The sequence below is a fragment of the Ctenopharyngodon idella genome, chromosome 1 (assembly GCF_019924925.1).
Source record: "Ctenopharyngodon idella isolate HZGC_01 chromosome 1, HZGC01, whole genome shotgun sequence".
In the NCBI taxonomy this organism is placed as follows: domain Eukaryota; kingdom Metazoa; phylum Chordata; class Actinopteri; order Cypriniformes; family Xenocyprididae; genus Ctenopharyngodon; species Ctenopharyngodon idella.
Window position 1 is genome coordinate 26,632,951 of NC_067220.1, and position 25,069 is coordinate 26,658,019.

At 39.2% G+C, this 25,069-nt stretch overlaps 1 protein-coding gene across 5 annotated transcripts; it reads left to right on the forward strand.

The window, feature by feature from the left end:
- zc3h13 (zinc finger CCCH-type containing 13) lies at nucleotides 1-24,947 on the forward strand. 5 transcript variants are annotated; one of them, XM_051887651.1, is made up of 22 exons: nucleotides 13-168; nucleotides 1,456-1,646; nucleotides 1,856-1,965; nucleotides 2,059-2,173; nucleotides 2,295-2,406; nucleotides 2,646-2,773; nucleotides 3,794-3,838; nucleotides 3,955-4,133; nucleotides 4,219-4,419; nucleotides 7,762-7,917; nucleotides 8,515-8,876; nucleotides 9,634-10,089; nucleotides 11,430-11,645; nucleotides 13,496-14,015; nucleotides 16,404-16,513; nucleotides 17,553-18,803; nucleotides 19,262-19,840; nucleotides 19,944-20,087; nucleotides 22,808-23,008; nucleotides 23,160-23,323; nucleotides 24,267-24,452; nucleotides 24,544-24,947. In XM_051887651.1, exons 2-21 carry the CDS (start codon nucleotides 1,494-1,496, stop codon nucleotides 24,441-24,443), a joined length of 5,379 nt encoding a protein of 1,792 aa, XP_051743611.1. In that variant the 5' UTR covers nucleotides 13-168; nucleotides 1,456-1,493; the 3' UTR covers nucleotides 24,444-24,452; nucleotides 24,544-24,947. The 5 variants fall into 5 exon arrangements, with proteins under 5 accessions (XP_051743635.1, XP_051743611.1, XP_051743602.1 ...); XM_051887675.1 differs by having other exon boundaries at nucleotides 1-168; nucleotides 1,500-1,646; nucleotides 24,267-24,947; XM_051887642.1 differs by having other exon boundaries at nucleotides 24,267-24,947.
- The last annotated feature ends 122 nt before the right edge of the window (nucleotides 24,948-25,069 follow it).

Below are 25,069 nucleotides of genomic sequence, written 5' to 3' on the forward strand. Positions count from 1 at the left end.
TCCTCTCCCCAGTACTACGGGAAGCTGTATGTGTGTGCAGTTTGCGCTGTCTCGCCAGCATCATGACGGCGGTTAAGGGGAAGACCGCTTTGCAAGAATTTTGCATGTGATTAGGAGGTTATCCCCAACAGTCTGTGAAACTGGACTTGACGCATCATTCATATTCGGGTAAAGTGCATGTTTGTATTTGTTTACGGGTCAATCAGCAGCAATTTTCAGTGGTGTAGTTACCGAGGCTTGTGCTATCATTGTAGGCCGCGCGGCATTATATGCGGCTCTTACCGCGTTGCTGTGCAAGTTAATGACAGTTTAAACACGAAATTATTTAACATAACCTTTTCAGTAAAACCTCGCATGCCTTACTAGTAGCTATAGCTTTAATATTGTTAATGCGCCTTATAGAAAAAGAGGCAGGCAGTCGCATTTGGACAAATATGATTAATGTGCTTGTGCTAATGTTTACAATGAACGGGGATCCCACGGTCATGGGAAAACAGTAAATATCAAATACTTTTAAAATTGTCTTTTTTTCAGACAGAAAAAAATTTAATAAAATATTTAAGTCATGAAAGTTTGCATTTAAATCTCAGGCTGCTGTATATAAGTAGATTATAATTGTGTAATTCTTTTAATTGGTACCTGATACAAATCTCTTCACAGTCACCAATCTTTTTACAGTATTTTAAAAATACAGTAGTAATCATGAACGTCTGGAAAAGTCATGGACATTCATTGGTCGGGTCAAAAAGTGTAGAAACCTACTAATTGAAGTACAAAACAAATTAATTGTATTGTAAACAATAAACCCCAAAAGCTACATCTGAAACTGAAAATTGAGCGATTTAACACCATTCGCTACAGGCTCTGATTTATATTTAGCTTATTATACAACTATTATTATTGTTTCCGCCACGTTTCAAATCAACACTCCCCTTCCAATGTCACAACCCAGGAACTTGTGTCTCATCTAGAATTCCAAGTTTCCCACTTGTAAATATGACTTCACTTGGTCATTCATGTGCTCGGAAGTCGTACTTACCAGATTTCAAACTCCACTTGAAGGCCACAATAATATAGGCTGTAGGCTGAGGTAGTTAGATCTGTATGTTACCTTAAATTTAATGTAAGACCATTCAGCCAGTGTTGTAGTTGAGACCAAGAGTCAAGAGCAAACCCAGAAGAGAGTTGAGTTTGAGTCAAGACATAAGTCTACATGCTCCCAAGTCCATGACAATGGTCTAAGGCCATATTTTCTTGGTCATGGACTCCGGAGCATGTGGACTCAGCCTTGACACGAGCTCATCGTCTTCTGGTCTCTGTCTTGACTCGGCCTCAACCCAGTTCTGGTCATGTTCTTGACTCAGATTCGATGACTCGTTCTGGACTTGAACTTGACCATCTTCTGGTCTCAGTCTTGACTCAGTGAACTGGTCTTAACTTCAACACTGCATTCAGCTTCAGAATGCTGGTGCCTTTTATTTGCCATTTTTCTAATGCAGCCCTGCAGAATGTCCAAGATCAGGCGGAAGGTTACAGTGGAGAATTCAAAGACCATATCGGACAGCAGCAGTAGCACGACCACCCCCTCCCGCAGGCCCAGCGTGTTTGAGAGACTCGGGCCCAGCACGGCCAGTAATGCAGCAGAGGTAGGGATACTCGTCACCCACTGTGGTGCTCTGGAAACTTGGTGAGCTGCGTACCTAGGCAGTATTTCCAGTGCCTATGATGCTTCGTAAAGCTGTCTAAGTAGTAGCTCACTGGGTTTTGACGTGTTTTTTTTTTTTTTTCTCTCCCAGGTGCCCTTGTAAAGTGTATGAATGCAACAGACTGACCATATTTGTCTTTTCCCTTGCAGACTCATTGTAGAAACTGGTTAAAGACTGGGAACTGCAGTTACGGTAACACGTGTCGATACACACATGGAACCCCATCACGAGGAAAAGGCTTCACTGGAACGTTCAACAGGTGAGATTCCATTGAAGAGATGCTGTTTTGTAAATGTACCTGCTCAAATTCTTGGCTGAATACTTCACTTTCTGAATATGTGCTGGTCTGCAGGTCAGCTGAGAGGCCCCCTGGGGATCTCCGGGAGAGGATGAAGAATAAGAGACAGGATGTAGATGGTGACGCTCAGAAAAGAGACGCAGACGAACCCACTTCACCCACAACCAGAGTAGGCTGCTCTAACAACTTACATTTACTTGGAAAAAACAAAATTTAGAAGTGAAACTCTAGATATTGCCATGGTTGGTTGATTGTTCTTTGACATTGGAAAAAAATGTGTTTCTCACTAGCAGCGAGATTCATCCCGAAGCAGGCACAGGGAGAAAGAGGATATTAAAATCACAAAGGAACGCACTCCAGCTAGTGAGGAGGAGACAGCAGATTGGGAAGCCAGTCGTGAAGGTGAAGATTCTCCAAAGTACCCACAAAGTTGTTTTATCTGATTTAAAGGACATTTAAAGGGATAGTTCACCCAAAAATGAAAGTTATTTCATAAATTACTCACCCTCTTGTCATTCCAAACCAAGAATACTTTTTCATCTTTGAAACACAAAGATATTTTTAATGAAACGCTGGAGAAAAAAAAAGAAAAAAAAAAAAAAGAAATTATTTAAAAAAATATTTTTAATTGATTTTACTAGATTCCGATAACGGTGACTACGATTACGAGTTATCTCTTGAAATGAAGAGACAGAAGATTCAACGTGAGCTGATGAAGCTGGAACAGGAGAACATGGACAAACGAGAGGAGATCATCATCAAGAAAGAGGTATATTAGATTGGGTTACAGGGTCCTTGCGGGTCCTTAAAAAGTTTTACGAAGTCTTATTCAGTTGTATAAAATTTAAGGCCATAAAAGTCTTAAATATCTTAAATGGTATAAGAAAATTCTTAATTTTAATTTCAAGAGTTCTTAAATTTAAGGGCGGAAAAAAAAGAAACACGATAGAACTTAATCTGATGGCTAAACTTCAGAATAAGGGTGCTCTGATCAGGATTTTTGGGGCAAATCACAGATTACCGATCACTGGAAGCAGTATTGGCTGATACAATCACTGATACCGATCACCGAAGTAAATAATTCTGTTCTTAACAACAATGTATTTTAAGTATAAAAAAATTAGGAGGTGAGAAAGTATCATGAATTGACAAATCTTTATTTATTGGCAAGCAACATATTCCATTCCCTCTCTTAGATGTGATTAGGAACAACTTGGAGCTTAACAAATATAGCATTCCTGTGAAATAAATAATAAAAATAAAAAAACAGAACATACTCAAATGTAAAACAACACTGCATAGCCTTCACTGTATAAATTAAATATAGATTAATCCTTCTAAATCTACTTAAGAGCACTAATGATTTTTCTCTTTGTCTTTTCTTGTTCGATTAACATTAATGACAAAGACAGTGGAAAGTAAAAACGTGGAGCTGTTTTTTTTTTTTTTTGTTGTTTGTTTGTTTGTTTGTTTGTTTTTTATAAATGAATGGACTGAAGGGAATGGACTATCTTCAGAAAAGATTTGATGGCATTTTCTTTCCATATTAATGCCTAATAAAAGAGTAAATGGATATGTATACCTGAAATGTGAGGTTAATCATTTTTTAAATCATTGTTTTTGTCAATCTACCTTTGAACCCTAAAGTTGTTTAAATAATGGTATTTGCAGTCGTTTTACTGATTAACATGTTACTATAGACATTTTACTGCATAAACTCTAAATGTTGACAGAAGGTTAATGTGAGTTTTATCAACACAGAGAGTAATGACATGTATGTTCTCAACAGGAACCAGTCTCCAAAACCAGGACCAGTAGTTCTTCTAAGGACAGGGTAAGTTATTTTAACACAGACCAGAATAAACAAAGTCTCAATTAATGTTCATTTTAGTATTAATTGGCCTTTTATCTTCTGGAGTTTTATTTTGGTGTGGTCTTGATCTGTTTTAGCCTTCTCCTGAGCGCACCAGTTCTAAGGGGTCACCCTCGTCCCGTAAATCCAGCGGCTCACCCAAACATAGAGCAGGGAAGGGTGGAAACTCCAGCAAGAAAGAGAAAAAGTCCTCCACTTCCTCAGTCATCTCCTCTCCAGTGTCTGACCAGAACAGGACAGAGGAGACAGACAGCAGGTTAGGAAAATTATTAGCATTTAGATGAACTTAAACAGATTTTTATCAATTTAAATACTTGACTGCTGTTTACTTTTTTGACCAGGTCATCTAAGAGTGGCCATGGAAAAAGAAAAGGGCCACGGACGCCCAGTCCTCCTCCACCTGTCCCTGTGGAGAACCCAGTGATTGGGAAGAAACACAAAAACAAACACAAAAACAAAGAGAAATGTGAGGACAAACCTAAAGAGGGCAAAGAAAGAGGACGAGATGTGGAGAAACACAAAGAGAAAAAAGAAAAGCGCAGGTATGGATACCTTCAAAAGAAATCCGCAAAACATATATGATACAAGTATCATAGATTGTAGTATTGTTAAAAGTGATACTGAAATTATAAAAATGTGACTATACCAGTCTTTCTGTAGTATCAGCAGTACTGCATCTAAATCATCGTAAATGGCTGCTTTGAAACTCCTGTGCGTATTTGTGTTTGCGCTTTGAGGAGCATAAAAAGGTTTTTATTTATAATATGTTTTTGCAGTGTTGACCGTTTAAAGATAATCAAAGACATGTTGAGTGCAAGGGAGTGTGTTCCAGTAGCGATTGCTATGGTACCGAAATTGGTAGAGAAAATCATGAAATAATAACACTAATAGATTGTCATAAGCTGTTGTTCCACTGTTTGGCCAGTGTGAGCCAGGGCTAACAATGTGCCGAGCGGGGCCAATAGCCTCAGACCTCGAGCTGCAGGGCTAAAATCAAGCTGTTTCCACTGTCGGGCCAGTAGCCCCACAGTGCTACCCAAAAACCACGCCTCCATAGAACAACATCACGCAACTAGCTGACTGATAACTACATAAAAAGAGAACATATACAGGTGCTGGTCATATAATTAGAATATCATCAAAAAGTTGATTTATTTCACTAATTCCATTCAAAAAGTGAAACTTGTATATTATATTCATTCATTACACACAGACTGATATATTTCAAATGTTTATTTCTTTTAATTTTGATGATTATAACTGACAACTAAAGAAAATCCTAAATTCAGTATCTCAGAAAATTAGAATATTGTGAAAAGGTTCAATATTGAAGACACCTGGTGCCACACTCTAATCAACTAATTAACTCAAAACACCTGCAAAGGCCTTTAAATGGTCTCTCAGTCTAGATCTGTAGGCTACACAATCATGGGGAAGCCTGCTGACTTGACAGTTGTTCAAAAGACGACCATTGACACCTTGCACAAGGAGGGCAAGACACAAAAGTTCATTGCAAAAGAGGCTGGCTGTTCACAGAGCTCTGTGTCCAAGCACATTAATAGAGAGGTGAAGGGAAGGAAAAGATGTGGTAGAAAAAAGTGTACAAGCAATAGGGATAACCGCACCCTGGAGAGGATTGTGAAACAAAACCCATTCAAAAATGTGGGGGAGATTCACAAAGAGTGGACTGCAGCTGGAGTCAGTGCTTCAAGAACCACTACGCACAGATGTATGCAAGACATGGGTTTCAGCTGTCGCATTCCTTGTGTCAAGCCACTCTTGAACAACAGACAGCGTCAGAAGCGTCTCGCCTGGGCTAAAGACAAAAAGGACTAGACTGCTGCTGGGTGGTCCAAAGTTATGTTCTCTGATGAAAGTAAATTTTGCATTTCCTTTGGAAATCAGGGTCCCAGAGTCTGGAGGAATAGAGGAGAGGCACACAATCCACATTGCTTGAGGTCCAGTGTAAAGTTTCCACAGTCAGTGATGGTTTGGGGTGCCATGTCATCTGCTGGTGTTGGTCCACTGTGTTTTCTGAGGTCCAAGGTCAACGCAGCCGTATACCAGGAAATTTTAGAGCACTTCATGCTTCCTGCTGCTGACCAACTTTATGGAGATGCAGATTTCATTATCCAACAGGACTTGGCACCTGCACACAGTGCCAAACCTACCAGTACCTGGTTTAAGGACCATGGTATCCCTGTTCTTAATTGGCCAGCAAACTCGCCTGACCTTAACCCCATAGAAAATCTATGGGGTATTGTGAAGAGGAAGATGCGATATGCCAGACCCAACAATGCAGAAGAGCTGAAGGCCACTATCAGAGCAACCTGGGCTCTTATAACACCTGAGCAGTGCCACAGACTGATCGACTCCATGCCACGCCGCATTGCTGCAGTAATTCAGGCAAAAGGAGCCCCAACTAAGTATTGAGTGCTGTACATGCTCATACTTTTCATGTTCATACTTTTCAGTTGGCCAAGATTTCTAAAAATCCTTTCTTTGTACTGGTCTTAAGTAATATTCTAATTTTCTGAGATACTGAATTTGGGATTTTCCTTAGTTGTCAGTTATAATCATCAAAATTAAAAGAAATAAACATTTGAAATATATCAGTCTGTGTGTAATGACTGAATATAATATACAAGTTTCACTTTTTGAATGGAATTAGTGAAATAAATCAACTTTTTGATGATATTCTAATTATATGACCAGCACCTGTATTTATTCGGTTATGCCTGCTTCCATTTATTTGTGACCACAGGAATGCACAAAACCACTCCATTAAGGCCTTTAAGTTAAAAGGCTGCCTTACACATTTATAACAATATTGATAAAATATGATTTTTTTTTTGATTTTTTTTTTTTATATAGAATGAATAAACATCTTTTTTTTTTTTTTCTGTGAGATTATGCAATCTAAATAGGTTTGAGCAATCTCTTCCGTCTCGCTATCCACCTTATTTTTCAGGTAAGAGTGGGTTTGGCCATTTGTAATTTTAATGTGTCTGGCTTCTGGTGTCATTCGCTTCCAGTTATTTTTAGCTGTTCAAAATGGCTTGTTATGCTGCTTGATAATGCATAATGGCTAATAAATCGGAAGTCTCACACGTTAACAGAAAACACCTTACTTCCGCTTTGAAAAATAAGGTGGATACTGTTATCCTTTCTGCCAGAGCAACAGAGGGAGCTGTCAGTAAGAGAAAACAGGAGTTATACAAGTTAACCGGAGTATATGTAATTTATGACACATGTGAATGCATTAGTCCAGTATCAACAAAGACAACAGGAAGAGACATAAAACATGAAACCAAATAAATACACAATTATAATCATATATGATTTGAGTTCTTCAAGTGGTCTCTGGTATTTTCCATAATCATATGTGTATTTATTATCGCAGTGGTTAGCATAAGTAGCCTAGCCTTTAGCATAAGTAGCCTGCCTCATACAGTGATCAGAATCCACATCTGATCACAATCGGAAGTTATTTCAAACACTTGCTGGTGTCTGAAAGAGTGTTTTTAGCACACAATTGATTGGAAAGTCTTAAATGTTGAGGTTAGCTGGTAGACTGATATAATAACATGGGAAATGAGCAGCGGTGTTGACCCTCTCCTGACTTTGTTCATGACCACTCCTAAAGCCCCAGTTTGGACCAAGGTTTTCGGCAGGATAAAAACCCCTGGCTGTTGGCCCAGAGGAAGCCCACTAGAATGCTCTCTTTGGACCCGACAGTGGAAACTCTGCTATTGTGTATTATATTTGCTCATTTCAGTGGTGCTGGTTACGTTATTGGTGTGTGTGAAACAAATCTCATGTAATTTAGTTTGAATATTATAAAACAATATAAATATCAATCTTTGACCTTTCCTTAATTGCAGAGACCGATCAGATAGTTCCCATAAAGCCAAACGCTCATTAACATCGGAGGAACGTTCTGGAAGTCTTTCCCCACCCTCGAGAGAAGCATCTCCCCCAGCCAGAAGGAAGTCATCATCCCCCAAACAAGCCTCCCAAAAACAAGCCTCACAGCAGAGGTGAGAAGAGCTGCACTTAAATAACTGTTAATCTAGTGTCACTTTGAGATATCCATGAGTTTTGCAGTATTTTATCCAGAGTTAAGTGTCAAAATCATCAATCAAATCCTTATATAATTGTTTATAAGAAATTAATGCTTTTATTCAGCAAAGAGTCATTAAATTGATCAAAAGTGACAGTAAAGACTTATTCATTGTTACAAAAACCTTTCTATTCATCAAATATTAGAATGATTTCTGAAGGATCATGTGACACATCTAACTGGAGTAATGGCTTTATAGGCCATGACACACCAAGCCGCTGGTATAATTTTTGAATGATGAATATAGACTGCTGCCACATGCTGGTATAGACTTAATGCAGGCACAGAACGTTTATGCTAGTTGCATGTTGGCTGCTGTCTTCGGTGTGTTCAAGCTCAACATTTTGGTCCAGATGCAAGTTCTTTGATATCGGTTTAGTGTGTTACGGCCTTAAGTCCCTAAAAACTGACAGATATGAGTGACATATCCTGACATTTAACTTGCATCACTAGTTTGTTTCAGAGATATTGTGGGACAAACTATCAATTTACTCTTATGCGTTTTCTCTCTCAGGTCTAGAACTCCACCCCGTCACCGCAGGAGCCCCTCCCCTCTATCTCGACAACACCACTCTCCCTCTTCACACTCTGGCTCCTCGGCCCAGAGACACTCCCCATCCCCTCGCCACAGACGGGGTTCTGTCTCTCCTCTTTACCAACGAGACCTCCCTCCTCCATCCTCATCCTCACCCCCTCCCACTCAGTCTTCACGCCGCTCCCGGTCTCCACTCACCCCCCAGAGAGACCCCTCACCAACACCTGCCCCTCGCAGGTCCAGCCCCAGTGCCCGTCATCGCTCGCAGGGCAGGGAGAGGGGGAGAGGAGAGCGAGACAGGAGTCCAGCACTGCAGGAGAGGCGGCATGAGCGCAGAGATGGTGAGACACATTTCTACGTCAGTCATTTAGAGAGTATTTGGCTTTTGATGTTAATGAGTTTTTTTTTTTTTTTTCTTTCTTTTTTTTTTTATAAATGAGTCCATCTATAAAGATTCATAAAACATTGAGTCAGTGACTTGTTCAGAAACACAACTGATTTAAGGGATAGTTCACCCAAAAATATTAACCCTTATGTTGTTTCATCCTGGACTTGCTGTCATAACAACAGGTTCTTATGCTTAAACCTGCTCGGGAGCAGGCTTATTTCATGTAAACAGGATTAGATGGCATCTTTTTAATCGGCGGTGATGCTTAAAGTCTGTCCCAGCCACTACTACTTTCTTACAAGCGTACCCTAATGTGAACCAGGGAAAATAATAATGACTTAAAAATAAATTTGCAAATAATATTATAATGTTGTGTAGTCTATCATAATATAGACACAGTCGATTTGAATCATTAGAAGATAGAATCGCGATTCATATGTGAAAAGATTTTTTTTCCCCCCACCCCTAAAAAAAAAAAAAAACCTTTGTTTGTATTTTAAAATGTAATTTATTCCTGTGATGGTAAAGCTGAATTTTCAGCATCATTACTCTAGTCTTCAGTGTCACATGATCCTTCAGAAATAATTCTAATATTCTGATTTGATTCTTAAGAAATGTTTCTTATTATTATCAATGTTAAAAACCATTGTGCTGGTTCAAATTTTTGTGGATACACTCCGTTGCTCACTTAATTTCCTTTCTGCCCTTAGAGAGCCGCGGTAAGCGTGAGAAAGACAGCAGCCGTGATGAGCGAGACTACGATATTGAGCAGAATTCTTCCCGAGATGAGCGTGATTGCAGGGACAACCGAGACCGCCGTGGTGAACGGGATAGACGAGATGTCCGGGAAGAGCGGCAGCACCGTGGAGAGGTCAAAGACACTCGGGATGCCCGTGCAGCAGAAACACGAGACCGTTCAGGACGAGAATCCCTGGAGCATAGGGATAGGGAACGGGACAGAGAAAGAGAAAGAGAGAGGGAAAGAGAGAGAGAAAGAAATGAAACGCATAGAAAGGAGGAAACAACAACCCAGGAGGAAAGGAATTATGGAAGAGGACATGGAAGGGAGGAAATGAGAAATGAGAGTAGAGTGGACAACAGGAACGAATCCCGAGCTGAAAGAACAGGCAGAGGGAGGGGCCGTGGATCAGACGCCACAGAGAAAGGTGAGAAGATTATCTTGTGTGGGCCAACTACATGACATTCTTTGTCAGCTACATCCAAAAAACTGTGACAATATTTCACGATATTTCGAGAATTTCACTACATGGTTATCGTGGCCAAAAGAATTCACTATAACAATATTATCGTGGTATCTATAGAAATTTTGAAATGAATGAATAGTGATATCAGTTAGGGCTGTGTGATTAATCGTAATTGATTCTCGATTTTGATTTTGGCTTCCAACGATTATGAAAAGATAATCGAGGTAAAATGATTATTTTGCCACTGCTGCATTCCGTCTAGCGCACCTTCCTTTCTTTCACAGCGGCACGCTTTCATTCCTCTGTATATGTAATTTCTGCTCTCCTTCAGCGTTCTTTAGAACATTTGCAGTACATTCGCGGCAGATAGATGCAAGTGTCCTTACGTACTAAAGCAAAAATATACAAAAAATATAAAATTGAGGTGAGCAGCCCTATGCATTTTGCTGCCTTCTCCTGCGCCGTCATTACCAGCTGCTGTACGGACCCAAATAATATAATCTGAACACAGTCCAGCGGGGGCAGGGGGAGGGAGAACAATCAAACTCTGGCTCGGACTAGACAATTGAACCAAGTGTGAAAGCACCCTTAAAGTGACAGCAGCCTAATATACCTGCTTTAGTCTGTCATTATTGATAATCAAACAACAAATAAAAAAGGAAAATCACTCACTGATCTTGACTGAATGATTTAAGTAGCTTTAACTAAGGGTTAATCTATATTTAATATTTATAGTAAGATGCAGTGTTACATGCATTTTGTTTTTTTTCATTTGATTATTTTTTGTTGTGGGCTGCTATTACTTATCTGAATACCATTGTTAGTACATCTTCCTGAAAAACTTAATTGATTGTATCGCCCACCAATAATAGTGTTAAATGATCGTGATTTCACGATTGCCCAATTTAAATTAATGTTTAATAATTACTGACTGTGAATAATTTGATTTATTATATGAGTATTATTAATATTTAAATTTTTCAATCATCAATACCGGTATATTGCAACACCCCTAAATCCTAAAACAAGCTGTAAACTGTGTTGCTAAATTACTTTTGCTGTTTTTATATATCAGAATCCTGTCTTGCACTTTTCCACAGCAAAAATACCACTTTAAAGTTTAAATAGATGCAGTTGCAAGCTGGTGGAGAGATGGAAAATGCTAGTAAAAGCAATGCAACGTGTACTTTCCATAATATAAAACATTTATTTGTTACTTTAAGGAGTAATGCAATAATATGAGAACTTGAAAAATGAATTTTAAATACTTATGCAGAGAATGTGATAATTTTGTGTTTCAGGTACATCTCGTGGGGGTAGAGCATCACAGACTGACGCTAGCAGTGCTAGTGGGCATGACAGCTGGGAGTCCCGCAGCAGTGGTCTGAGAGAGAGGAGCTCAGAGAGAAACACTGATCGTGATCGCTATGACAATGACAGACCGAGAGGAGAACAGCCCAGAGATGAACGGCGGGGAGGACATGCAGAGAGAGATCGCCGTGACAACAGAGAAAGAGGTGACTGATAAGCAAGAGATGTTCTTATTACTGGGAGGTAACCACCTCTGTGGCTCTGCCATTAAAGAAAGTATAAAGGCCTCGATATACTTTAATCGAAACTATTTCGAACAAAATCGAAGTTTGTTTTGGGAGTTCGAAACAGCTTACCAAATCAAACTTTCCAAAAGCAACTTCCCTTTCTGGCGTCCAGGTTTCCTTTCCATGAAGTTTGTGTAGCACTCACAAAAATTAATCATAACTCGCCGTATAGGCTACTAGCAAGCTCTTGCGTGCCATCTGAACTCTTGCTTTGGGTTGGTGCATAGATCTCTTCTTCTGCTCTTTTTCCTGTTGTGGCGGTTAGCAAACAGCATTGCAATACCATGCGCGCCCTCTTCTGGATTGGAGTGTGGATCGCCTGTGACTGACTGTATTCGTCGTCCGACTGTGCACTAAACTAGGGCTGCAACAACTATTCGATAAAATTGATAATAATCGATAATGAAAATCATGGACAACGATTCTCATTATCAATTAGTCAACTTAAGTAAACTTCTGCCAATTGCGTCAAATTACAGCACTGAATAACACATTTCTATAGATAAAAATGCATCTAAAAATAGTGGAGGAAGCAGATTAAGCTGCTGCAGGAAAGGTACGTAATTAAAGCTGATCAAAACATGAGAATTCTTTATTTTAAGCTTCAAGCTAATGCATTAGCGAAATGGCTTTCATTGTCAGGTGCTTTGACAGATGCATGTGCGTCCTCAGTGCAAAACGTTCATTCTACAGCTATATCCTTATCTGTAAATGTTACAAATTCATGCAAGCATTTCCATTTTACATAAAGGCTTGTACTGACAGTTGCGTTAAACTTCAAACTTTACCGAATGAGCGCTGACGCTCACCCGCATCAGACAGACAGAACACGGTAGAGAGGGAGAGAATTGATATTCAGCGCAAAAAATATTTTGCTGAAATATCTGTTGTTTAAAGTTACATTTACATTTAGAAGCCAACATGTCATTCAAGTATGTTATGAGAGCAGTAACTGTAAAGGGATAACAACATGTAATTGAATATGAATATGTAAGACGTTTCTTATAGCCTATTTACAGGATAAAGAAATGACAGTAAGAAGTGATTGTGTCCACAGCTGTCCTAAACTATCAGTATTGGTCATTTCTAAAATCCATTTGTCATGTTTCTGTAATGGTTAATCCACCAGTATGTGTAAGCTCTTTAGTTACAGCAGTATTTCTAATGCTACAATATAATTATTGTTGTTATCCATGAATTTTCTATTTTAATTAATTTACTTTATTTTTACAGTAATCTGAAGCCCGTTCTATATGACACATCATATGAGATTAAGCAGATATCCTAGATACACAACATAAACGCAACATTACTACTTGTATCTGCACAAAAGGATGCAAATGCACATTTTTGAAGCCATGAGGAGAAGGAATTTAAATATGCCTACTGTTGAATGAACAAAACAACATTAACTGGTCATTCTGGATACCTAGTATTCAAATTGCATGTGCCATAACAACACCTTTTTGCTATAGTGAAAGGAATTTGCCACAAAATGGTGACTGATATGTGTCTGACACTTCAGTAAGCTTTAAAACTTGATGGACTGAATGCCAACAAGGCTTCTCAGCTCAGCAACAGCAATTTTCTTCTATGTAAAGTGTGTAAGTTTGTTTGTCAAGTTCTGTGTAAGGAACAGATCGAAATTTAAATTTCACTTCTGAAAACTTTGAATTAAGTGGATAAATCTGTGAACTATTCCTTTAAAATCAGAGGGCATGGAGAGCAACTTTTGGTGTTATTGATGAAGGTTTGTTGTTGTTCAACAGAACAAAGAGCGCCCTCTCCTGGCCGCCAGCAGAGCCGCGGTGAGGATTTTGAGCGTGAAGAGAGAAGAGATGATCGAAGGAACGATCGAGGGGATGACAGACGAGACGACCGCACCCGTGACAGAGAGAAGGACAGGGATAGAGAAAGAGAGAGGGAACGGGAAAGAGAGAAGGAGAGAGAGAGGGAGAAAGAGCGGGAAAGAGAGGCTGAAAGGGAAAGAGAGCGAGTCAGGGAAAGGGAGCGGGAGAGAGAGAAAGAAAGAGAACGAGAGAGGGAGAGGGAGGAGAGAGAAAGGGAGCGGGAAAGGGAGAGGGAGGAACGGGAAAGAGAGCGAGAAGAGCGGGAGAGAGAAAGGGAACGAGAGAGGAAGGAGAGGGAACGGGAAAGGGAGCAAAGAGAGAGGGAAAGGCAGAGGGAGTGGGAGGAGAGAGATAAAGGAAGGGAAGAAAGGCGGGACAGAAGAGATGAGCCACGAGATGACCGCCCTGCCCGAGATACTCATGAAGAGAGAAAGAACACGTAAGTGCTCTATATTATTGGTCACATTTAAGTACAAGATCTCTGGAATACTTGTGTTGAGTAAATATTACTGCATGGCTGTTAAAATGTATAACACTTCGTTGTAAATAACTACATATTGGTGCTACTTTCTTTATCATTTTATGGTGTCTTTCATATCATAGTAAGATATCACCAATATTGAAAATATTATCTTTGATGAAGATTAGCCAATAATTATTCTTCGTTATTGGCCATATAAAATAAAAATTTGTCTTTGTCTACATAAATTAAAAATAAAACTGAATTTAGACATCACAGCTTTGTGAATAATAGATATTCATTTTGAGATTGGCAAAAGTTTACAACACAGTTAATTGATTCCAAATATCATTTAAATGTAAAAATACAAGAAAATATAAATATAAAATATCCGGTATCAGGGATATGTGTCCAATATCAACTGACACCAGTAAATGTAAATATCTCATACAGCAGCCAATAACCAGTATATTGTATCAATATATTATGCATTCTTATTTAATCTTTTTTTTAAGTCAGAAGCTAATTTGTGGCATCTTGCAAAAATGTTTAGCTATAGAAAATGTTGTCTTGCAGACTTCAGTATTAATTTAATATATATGGTGAACACACACACACACATTCTGCTTTATTAGAGGACTCCCGAGCTTCTATCTATCTATATATCTATCTATCTATCTATTTATCTAAAATATATATATATATATATATGTATGTATACACCCTTAGAAACCTAGAAGCTCGGGAGTCCTCTAATAAAGCAGAATGTTTTGTGATACTTACCAAATGACAGAACTGCTCAAAACTTTGGGCTCAGTATGATTACTTTTGTGAAGAAATGAATACTGTTATTCAGAAAGGATGCATTAAATTGATCAAAAGTGATAGACTTCAGCATTGTTAAAAAAAATATATTTCAAATAAATGCTGTTTTTTGAACTTTCTATTCATCAAACAATCAAAAAAAGTGTATCATGGTTTCCACAAAAATATTAATCAGCACAAATGTTTTCAACATTGATAATAATATTAAATATTTACTGAGCACCAAATCAGCATATTAGAATGATTTCTGATGAGACACTGAGACACTGAAGACTGGAGTAATGGCTGCTGAAAATTCAGCTTTGCCATCACAGGAATAAATTACATTTTAAAATATATTAAAATAAAAAAAGTTATTTTAAATCGTAATATCTTAGAATATTATTTATAATACTCTTCTGTATTTCTGATCAAATAAATGCAGCCTTGGTTAGCATAGGACTTTCAAAAACATTAAAAGTTTTTTAGACCTCAAACTTTTGAACAGTAGTGCACATATTATAAGCATTTTGACTATATAATATTATATAAAATTATAGTCTAACCCTTTAAGATGGGATGGAGCGCCCGCGCTCCCATTTGCGTGTCTCTCTTTAAGAGCCAATAAAAACTGAACCCATATAGGTAGCACAAAAATTCTTTTTGCATACAAAACCAGAGACTTTACTCGTTCAGATGAAGCCTCTTCTGCTCCTGTTGCGTTGTTTTCACCCTCTAATGAGTCTGAGTAATATGCGTTTAAAACAAAAACAGCACAGCCGCTAACTGAATACAAATATGTAGGTTTCACGTACTCATAACTTGGCACATCATTATTTAAAGCAGATTCTCACAATTAAAATGAACCCAAAATCAACATAATATATTGCGTTGATCACAAGATATTACTCACGGAATGATGTAACATACTTGGCTAAAAACATGTGTCTCATCTTTCCGGTATGCAGTGTATATCCAGTGTTCCCTGAACCATCCATGTTCGTTTTCCAATGTGGAATAACACAAAATAGATATCATTTTAAAGCTTTGAAACTCAGCTTTTTAATGCATCTAATCATTTTGAAAAACTCCTAACGATTGCTGAGAAGTGCCTCTAAACCGGAGTTTACTGCGCGTGGGCCCCATCTGGCTGCAAAAAAAATGAATAACACTTTATTCAACTATACTTTATGCTATCACCACAAAATTTGAACCAGATGCAGCTCACATATAGGAGAGCATCACCAAAAAAGAATTTTTCTCCGATCTTATTGCCTGCAGTTATTCCATGTCAAATAAAAAAAAAAAAAAGAAAAAATATTAAAAAAAAATTATAGATATTTTTTGTCTTATCAGCATGAAAATGTCTTAATGTAATTTATATTTTCTAAAAATTTAAAAAGTGTTCTAACAAATGATACCTACCTTTTGACTCTCCTTGCTAGAGTTTTGGAGTTATGAGTCTTTACTTTTGTGTATATCGCTCAGAAAAAAAAAAAAACTCTAAAAAAGCCTTCAGGTCTTAAAGGGCTAAATACTGTTTGCCCTTTTGTTTGTTTGCAGTCGTAAGAGACATCGTGCTGAGAACACTCCCAGTCCACGGCCATCTCCTAAAAGAGGGCGAGATGTTAGCCCTGCAGACAGTGATGGTTACAACAGCACTGAGGAGAAAGGTAGGACTTTATCTGAGCAAGTGCAAGGTTATGTTTTCACTCCTTCGTGAAAACATGCACTTGGCATAACCTGGCATAAAATAGGTAGGGCTGGACGATTAATCAAAGTAATCCAAACTGAAATTCAGAAACTCTAACCGACATAATTCCTATGTCGGTTATTTCATTTTTTTAATCCTGTTAATACTTTCCCCTTAAAAACATACTACCGCATGTGTAGTCACGTAACTTCGCCCCGTCCATTCAGCGGCATGGAAGCAACACAGAGGTGAACTCAAACACCGAGTCAGCACACAAAGACAGCACGCGAGCCCTAAAGTGAGATCACTTTCACTCACATCTTCACTAAATTGTATGTGTTTTAAGGCTTGCCAATTTGGACATTCAAGCGATTTTAGACCATCAGATGTGTATTATAATATTGTGCTACTGCGCTGATGGATTGTGGCACATGAACACTCATACAGACAGTAGCCGCACATCACGTGAAGATTGCGCACACAGAGGAGCACAGAAACTCGTTGTCAACACTATCCTGTGATTTATCACTAAAGTAGCTTAGAAACTCAAAAGTTATAGCATATATTTTTCTTCCCACAGCTTCACAATTAATAGAGAGACGGTATGACTAATTCACATACGCAATCGCTCTCATTAATGCATTCAAATAAATGTACTGATACTGTGCTACTGTGATACTGATCTGATTTACGACGAGCAGAAATCTGTAAGAAATGTTACAAACCATAGATAACAGCTCACTTTCAGCAGTTATTTTATGTCAGAGCACTCTTTCACTAGGAAAAAATATCCCACCTTTAATAGTCAAGCATATTTACGGTACAAACCTTGTCAGTGAACTGGGGCAAAAAAGGGCAAAAAAACCCCAAAAACGAATAATTGTTTATTAATCGTAATTGAGATAAAATTTTCAATTAATCGTTATTTTGATTTTAGGTCATATCGTCCAGCCCTACTCATAGGTGTATTGTGCACATACACAGAATGTTTGCACATAAAATGTATGGTTTTGTTTCAGGTGAAAAGCACCGACTGCTGAGTCAAGTGGTTCGTCCTCAGGAGACCGCTCGCTCACCTGTTCGCTCCTTTACTGATGAAAAACCCAACCGCTGGAAGGATGAAGAGCGGCGTGGCGATAAAAAAGAAGGCCGTGGCCGACACGAGGAGGTGGATTCCCGTGGTGAGAGAGGAGCAGGAAGAGGAGCAGAGCGACGTGGAGAACACGCTCCAGAAGTTTCTGCTACAGGCATCTCCGACTCCAGGAGGGGAAAAGAGCAGAGGGACCTCCCTTCTGCCGCCCTCACTCCCCCTCCTATAGAGGAGAGAGACTCTTTATCAGCCGTTCATGAGGAGGGCAAGAAAAAGACTAAATCTCAGAAGAAAAATCTGAAGAAGAACCGTAAAGAGGAGGAAGCAGCATCTGGAGAGGGGGACCGTAGTAACCCTGAGCCCCCATCCTCCTCCACTGTGACTGAAGCCCCCCAGGCTCTCCTTTCACCTCGCAAGATGCCCAAGAAGAAAGCCTTAGAAAGGAAGCGCAAGCGCTCACGAGGTCCCGAGTCAGATGTTTCTGAGGATGAGCTGGTCGCCCAACACCCCCTCAGCAAGAGACGACGAGGCCCACGTACACCCCCACCAATCAACAAGGACGACCTTCCCTCTCAGAGAGCTTTAACGGCTGGACAGAGTTCTCTCTCAGCTAAACTGGAAGCCAACTTCAGTGACTGGTCTGATGAAGACGTACCAGAGCGAGGTGAGAGCTCCTCTGCCTCCCTGCCGTCCGATAGGCCCCCGGAGCGGCTGCTTCCCTCAGATCGTCCCCCTAGACGGGGTGCACGTGGTGGGGCCCGGGACCGTACAGACCCCCCAATCGCCCCACTACTCCCCGACCCTCCGATGCTGATACAGTCTCTTCCTTTACAACCATTACTGCCGCAACACATGCTGCGTAAACCGCAGCAAGCAGACATGCAGCAGCAACGTAGCAGTAGCATGGGCAGCAACCAAAGCCGTGCGTCTTCACGAAGACTACGCTCGCCCTCCAATGAGTCGGCTCATCGGGATGAAGGCCCTCAGGGGCTGAGGTCCCGCAGAGGACTTATGCAAGGTGGCAATTCCCGGGAGAGAGAAAGAGAACGGGACAGAGAGCGGGAACGAGAGAGGGAGAGAGACAGGGAGAGAGCAGCGGCCAGTGAACAGATGGGAGGAGAGAGGAAGTCGAGGATTGATCAGCTTCGGAGAGGAGAACCCAGTCGGAGTACTTCCTCAGGTGAGACTCTTCATAGAAGCTTTGAGTTTTTTAGTATTCTATATTTTTTGGGTCGGAATTGTTTGGAATCTCAAAATTAGTTCAACCCAAAATGAAGGAAAATAGTGTGTCAGAGTAGAGTGCCTGTGTGGAAAGATTGACAACGTTCAAAGCGTGTAAAAAAAAATAAATAAATAAATAAATAAAAAAAAAATATATATAATATATATATACACACACTACATAAAGAAAATCTGCCTCATTTCATTCTCAGTATTTAGTGAAAAGAAAAACAAATAACAATATGCATTAATAAAAATAGCAAGATATAAAACTAAAAAAAAAAAAAAAAACTGAGCATTTTGTGTATCTAAACTGTGGTCTTCTGAATGATGTGTGAAAGAATACCAAAACCATTATTATAATTTTGTAATGTAAAAGTTTTGAATTCTACATAACACTTTTATCTGCTTTCACAGACCGGCAGGACTCTCGGAGTCACAGTTCTCGTCGTAGTTCACCAGAGTCTGAGCGTCAGGCTCGCTCCAGAGCCGGCTCCTACGACAGCCGTGAGCGTGACCGGGAACGAGAACGGGAACGGGAACGAGAGCGTGATCAGTTGGATCGAGAGCGTGAGAAAAAGGATCACCGGCAGCTTCAAAATCAGCAAACCCAACAGAGAGACTGGGAACCAGAACTTCGTGAGTGGGGTGGGCGGGGCCGAGAGCCCCTCCTCCGTGGCAACCGGGAGCCAATTAGAGAGAGAGACTTACGGGAGATGCGTGAAAGGGAACGACTCTTACCTGAAGGGCTGCTGGCACATGAGAGAATGGATCGTGAGCGTGGTGAAAGGGACCGTGAGCGTGAACGGGAGCGGATGCTTCCGTTTGATCTTCAAGCTCACAGGGAACCAAAAAGCAGAGGTGAAACTAAGATGGAGAGGGGAGAGTATGAACCTCTGTTACCCAGAGAAGCCCTCATGGATGTAGATAAACCAGCCGACAATTCACACCTGCAAGGGGAAGCATCTGAACCAGAGAAAATGGATAGTCTTGATGGTAAGTTCCCCCCCCCCCCCCCCCCCCCCCCCCCCCCATTTGTCAAACTGTAGTCCGTTGTATAAGAACATTGTTAAATTTTATTCTATGCTCATTCTCTCAGAAGAAGAGGATGGAAAAGGGGATGATGCACAGTCTGTTGTGTCAGGTGGTGAGGAGTATGAGCCAATCAGTGATGATGAACTGGATGAGATTCTGGCAGACAGTCAGAAGAGGGATGACCAACAAGATGAAGAAAAGATTTCTGGTACGTAACACCACTTAGAACAGAGTCCCGTGAAAACGCATTCAAACCACAACAAACGGCCTGCCTCAGTCTAATCTGCCCACCACAATTTCATAATGAACCGAAAATATTTTTACACTTCACATAATAACATAAAAATATAACGTTCTGTTTTGCTCCAATGCTTTGGCAAATCATCTGTTAATCAAACTAAAATCGAAATCAAATTGCAAAAGGCTTAATAATTATGCAAGTATATAGTCTGTTGTGCTGCATGTTTCAGAGCGAAGCATGACTTGGTTCACAGTAAATAGAGCGAACTCCATCTCTGCATGTACTGTGAGTTTGAAGGGGTCATGACATGGATTTTTTTTAAAAATATTTTCTCCTATTTTCTTTGAACTACACTTGTGTTGAAAGTTTTTTTTTTTTTTTTTTTTTTTTTTTGCACAAAAAACAAACACAAATTTATGCAAAAATTCAGCTATGTCTGGAATTATGTGTCGACTTAATCGATTACATTGATTACACACTGTTTATGTTCATCCCTAATCCTCCATCATGTTTCACACAAAACAAAACTCTAGAGACTCTTTCAGCCCTTATTCCGGATATCTTTCTGAAATTATCAGTTTTTAAGGGGCGGCTCCTTTAAGGCTTGTCACTAAACGGCCACTGTTATGATTGGCTTACATTATTGCGTATCAACGGCCCCTCGCTATTGCATGTGAGTGTTTTGAAAACATTATCCATATAAAGCCATCATTTACAGACAAAGCATTATGAAATTTGTTTACTTGCGGTTTGTGATGTAGCTGTCAAAGTTTCTTTGTGAACTCTCCATTACCCTGTGCCTCGTTTACAAAATCTGTACTCCAATGCTCTGAACAAACACACAATCCTCCGTCACTCAAGCATGTAGAGTATGTCAGAAATTGAACAGGCATCTGTATACTGTATCCAGTGTAAACTGTGTTAGTTGACTATAATGTGTTCTGTTTGTTTTGACGTGACGCACCACTCATGTCTGGTGTAGACCGGTAACAGCTGTTAAGAGACAGAATGCCAGTGGGCAGGGCTTGTTTAAGTAAATACTTCTTTTATAATAAGGATGTTTTAAGCTATAAAAATTGCACAATGTTTTAATGACAAAGTATTTGTGTAATGATACAAATGTCAAAATTTGAGCCCTTTAATGTGAATTAATGAGTGCACTGTTTGTAATAAGCGCCAAAATAAAAGCTTAAGGCATTTTAAGACATAATTAAGACATACATGTTGTGATATTACTACTGTAAAACAATTAATATACTTTATTTTTTAATAATAATATCAAAAATAATTTTGGATTATCACATCTAAGTCAAGGTACAAGACATAGCAAAAACTTTTTTCCCTCCACTGAAAAGATGTTAATTTGGAGATTTTCATTTTTGCTATCAAAGTGCACCAGATTGATTCATCTCATTTTAAAACATATATAAAGTTGTCTTCTGGTGGAGCATACCCCCTGAACCCTCTAGACGGGCTCACGGTCCACCTGCAATAGTGTCACAGAATCCAGTTAAATCAGGTGAAGAACACTTCAAATAGATGTGCCAGCATTGCATATGCCACCCTTTGCCATTTGTTTTTGTTTTCATTGCTGTGTGCACAATGCGTGTGTTCTGATTTGAATACTGCCCTCATGAAAAAATGATCAAATGCAAAGCATGCAAGTTCGCATTGTGACCAGCTGCGGTTCGTCTGGGCAGGTGGGGCAGAGACCTATGAAAATATTCATCCAAAAAATAGACCTCTATATACACTGAATCAATAATAAATTGTAAATGTGTACAGCATTCTGCAACAAATATTTTTTGGACTTTCTAGACTATTTTAAGTCGTAAAGTGAGCAGGATGTAATAAAATTTAACGTATGGCTTGTATGATGATACTGAGTGGGGCAGCGGGTGCTTGAGCCCTCCCCAGCTCTGCAGTTTTCCAATGTAAATCTGTGGTGAAAAATGGAACTGCAGCGTGCTCTAATCGAGAGCCATTGGGGCAGGTTTCAGACTGCCCCGCTTATTTTCACATAAGCTTGCATAAACCCCACTCTAGACCAAGACGATATGAATCCGCTTCAGCTATGTGTATATTAGTCTGCATCAGGTCAGTAGCTAGTTGGCATGTCTGTTCTTCCAATGTGGAGTAGCGAATCAAATTAATGAAAGTATAAATCCTTTAGTTTAAATGTGCTATGTTTGGTATAAGAAAAGACATGACTTTCTTTTCCTCAATGGAATTCCTCCACAACTTGTAATATTTTAAAAGAACATTTGGAGACAGTAAGTGCTACATTAAGGCAATTCTATGTGCGTATCGTTGTGTGTACTTAAAGCATGTCATTCAACATTAGGGCGCCAACCTCAGGCTGAATAACACAACCTCTGCCAAAAGTGTTCTGCATGTGTTCAGCGATTAGAATATAAAGCTTGCAAAAATGTTAATCATAAACTAGCGCTACTGATTGTGACTATACCAACGAATTTGGACATTCTAGAAAAAACAAACAAACAAAAAAACATTAGATCTGGCCACATGTAACTTTGAACAGTTTGAACAGAAAATGCAAAGATTCCTATTTCACAGACTGATACACACACAAAGCTATAAGAAGAAACTATGTAATGACCATTTCAAAATTCCTCTAACCCACAATTTGACTGTTTATAATATACCATTTGCATGTTCTGTTTCAGGGCCTCTGGATGTGATTGATGTAGATTGGTCCAGTTTGATGCCCAAGCAAAAGCAGGAGCCCAGAACTCCTGGGGCAGCACTGCTGCGGTTCACCCCAGGGGCTGTGCTCCTCAGAGCAGGAGTGTCCAGACGCTTAGCTGGGCCTCAGCTCCTTGCCAGAGTTAAAGAAGTGTGCTCCAGAGAGTTGGAAGACCCTAAAGGTGAATGTGCAAATATACCTTTGAATGAATGTATAAATGAAGCTCTACTGATAGCATATGTGTTTGAAAATACTTTTTGTGGTAATCAATTATAGTTATACAAATTTGACTATATAACAAGTGACTTGAATCTCAAAATATGAATCCATAGATGCTGATAAACTCTTAGAGCATGATCTGGGTGCTCTGAACATGGCTGCATACAACAGAAGAATGGAGAGGGCCAACCTACTGAGGAGCCTGGGCCCTTGCTGCAAGGCGCTGTGTGCTCGCCGAGACATTGCCATACGTAGACAGCTCCTGAAAAATGACAAGGTGCTCTTATGACCTTTAATTGAGGGCACTTCTTTTGTGTAACTTGGGCTTTCTGAAACTGTATTGAGAAAGTGAGCGCTCTTCTGGAACTGCCAACCTAGACGGGATTTTTGTTGCATCAAAGGAAGAATCAAGAGAAGTTAATATTATGAGTATTTTATTAAATATATTTTAATTTAAATACTGAAGAGTATAGAAAAAAAACTTCCATCCGGTGTTTCCTGCACGACTTTTAAGCTGCAAAGAATTCTCAGACAAATTACATTTTACTTGAGCTTTCAGTCTAAATTTAATGTGATGGTGAGACTGTGTAACACAAAGTAATATGCACTACAATTTAAAAGTTTGGGGTCGATAAGATGTCTCTTATTCTCACCAAGGCTGCATCTATTTGATCAAAAATACAGTAAAAACAGTAATATTGTGAAATATTATTACAATTTAATATAACTGTTTTCCATTTTAATATATTTTAAAATGTAATTTGTTGCTGTGATGGCAAAGTTGAATTTTCAGTATCATTACTCCAGTCTTCAGTGTCACATAATCCTTCAGAAATCATTCTAATATGCTGATTTGCTGCTCAAGAAACATTATCACATTGCTTAATTTTTTTTTCAGGATTTTGTTCATAAATAGAAAGTTCACAAGCATTTATTTGAAACAATTGTTTTTTTTAACCATGTAGAAGTCTCGACTGTCACTTTTGATCAATTATATACACTGAATAAAGGTATTAATTTCTTTCATCAACAACAACACAAAACTAATTTAAATCTCATTTTGTGAGTGGTGCTATTTGTGTGGAATGTGTCAGTGACTTTAAAAGTGTTGCTGTTTTTTTTTGTTTTTTTTTATTATTAATTTTAAATAAGCCTAATAATTAGCTTTAAGGTGTTCATTATTCAGTATTTGGTTTAATGCGTCTGTATTCCTCATGTAGGGCACAACCAAGCAGATCTACACCAGCGCTCCAGTGGTGGACAATGAACTTGTGCAACTGAGTTTGCGTCTCTTTAAAAAGAAAATGGCTTCCAGCCAGTTGAGTGGACAAGAGAAGCCTGATTCAGTCTCTGCAGCCCAACAACTCAGCACACCAGCAGAGCTGTGCATCTCCTGAGCACGCTCAGTGAGTACAGTCTGAAAGAGCCGATCTCAGATTGCTGTTAACCCATACTATAAACGATTATTGTAACACACTGAAACTGCTTTTAAATCAGTGCTGATGGAGCATTGCTGCCCTAAACCTCAGAGGAACCACAGAACCATAGAGACTGGACATACTAGCCTGTGGAGAAGCTATCTAAGGTTCCATGACCCTTGAACTTTGAATCAGAAGTGATAACCATGTACTACATAAACTTTGTCATTTACATTTGTTTTAGAGTTTTTTGTAATGTCAGATGTGTGAACAACGGTTGCTGAATGTTTGTGAGATATACAATGGGTACTGAAGATGTACAATAAAATAACAGTGTTTGTTATGTGCATCTAACTTGTTCCCCTTGTTTGTCCGTTTTGTTTTGAATTTTTTTTTTTTTTTTGTGATAAGTCCGTTTCAGCACACTTGTTCTCAGTGATTCCTTGTTTTATTAAAAAGATTAAAGAAACGATAGTTTTGTGACGCTTGTATAAACCTTGTTGTTGCTTTAAAGTGCTATCTGTTATAAAACTACAAAAAATATCTATCCCATAAATGATATTGTTTGTAAATATTAACAAATGAGTGTATTAAAATATTGGCTT

Bases quoted from the DNA above. Each gene is read 5' to 3' on its own strand.
- zc3h13 (XM_051887642.1), top strand. From the start codon at position 1,494: ATGCAGCCCTGCAGAATGTCCAAGATCAGGCGGAAGGTTACAGTGGAG. The intron at 10,090-11,429 runs GTGAGAAGATTA...TTTGTGTTTCAG, and splicing joins ATCAGACGCCACAGAGAAAG to GTACATCTCGTGGGGGTAGA. The intron at 11,646-13,495 runs GTGACTGATAAG...GTTGTTCAACAG, and splicing joins CCGTGACAACAGAGAAAGAG to AACAAAGAGCGCCCTCTCCT.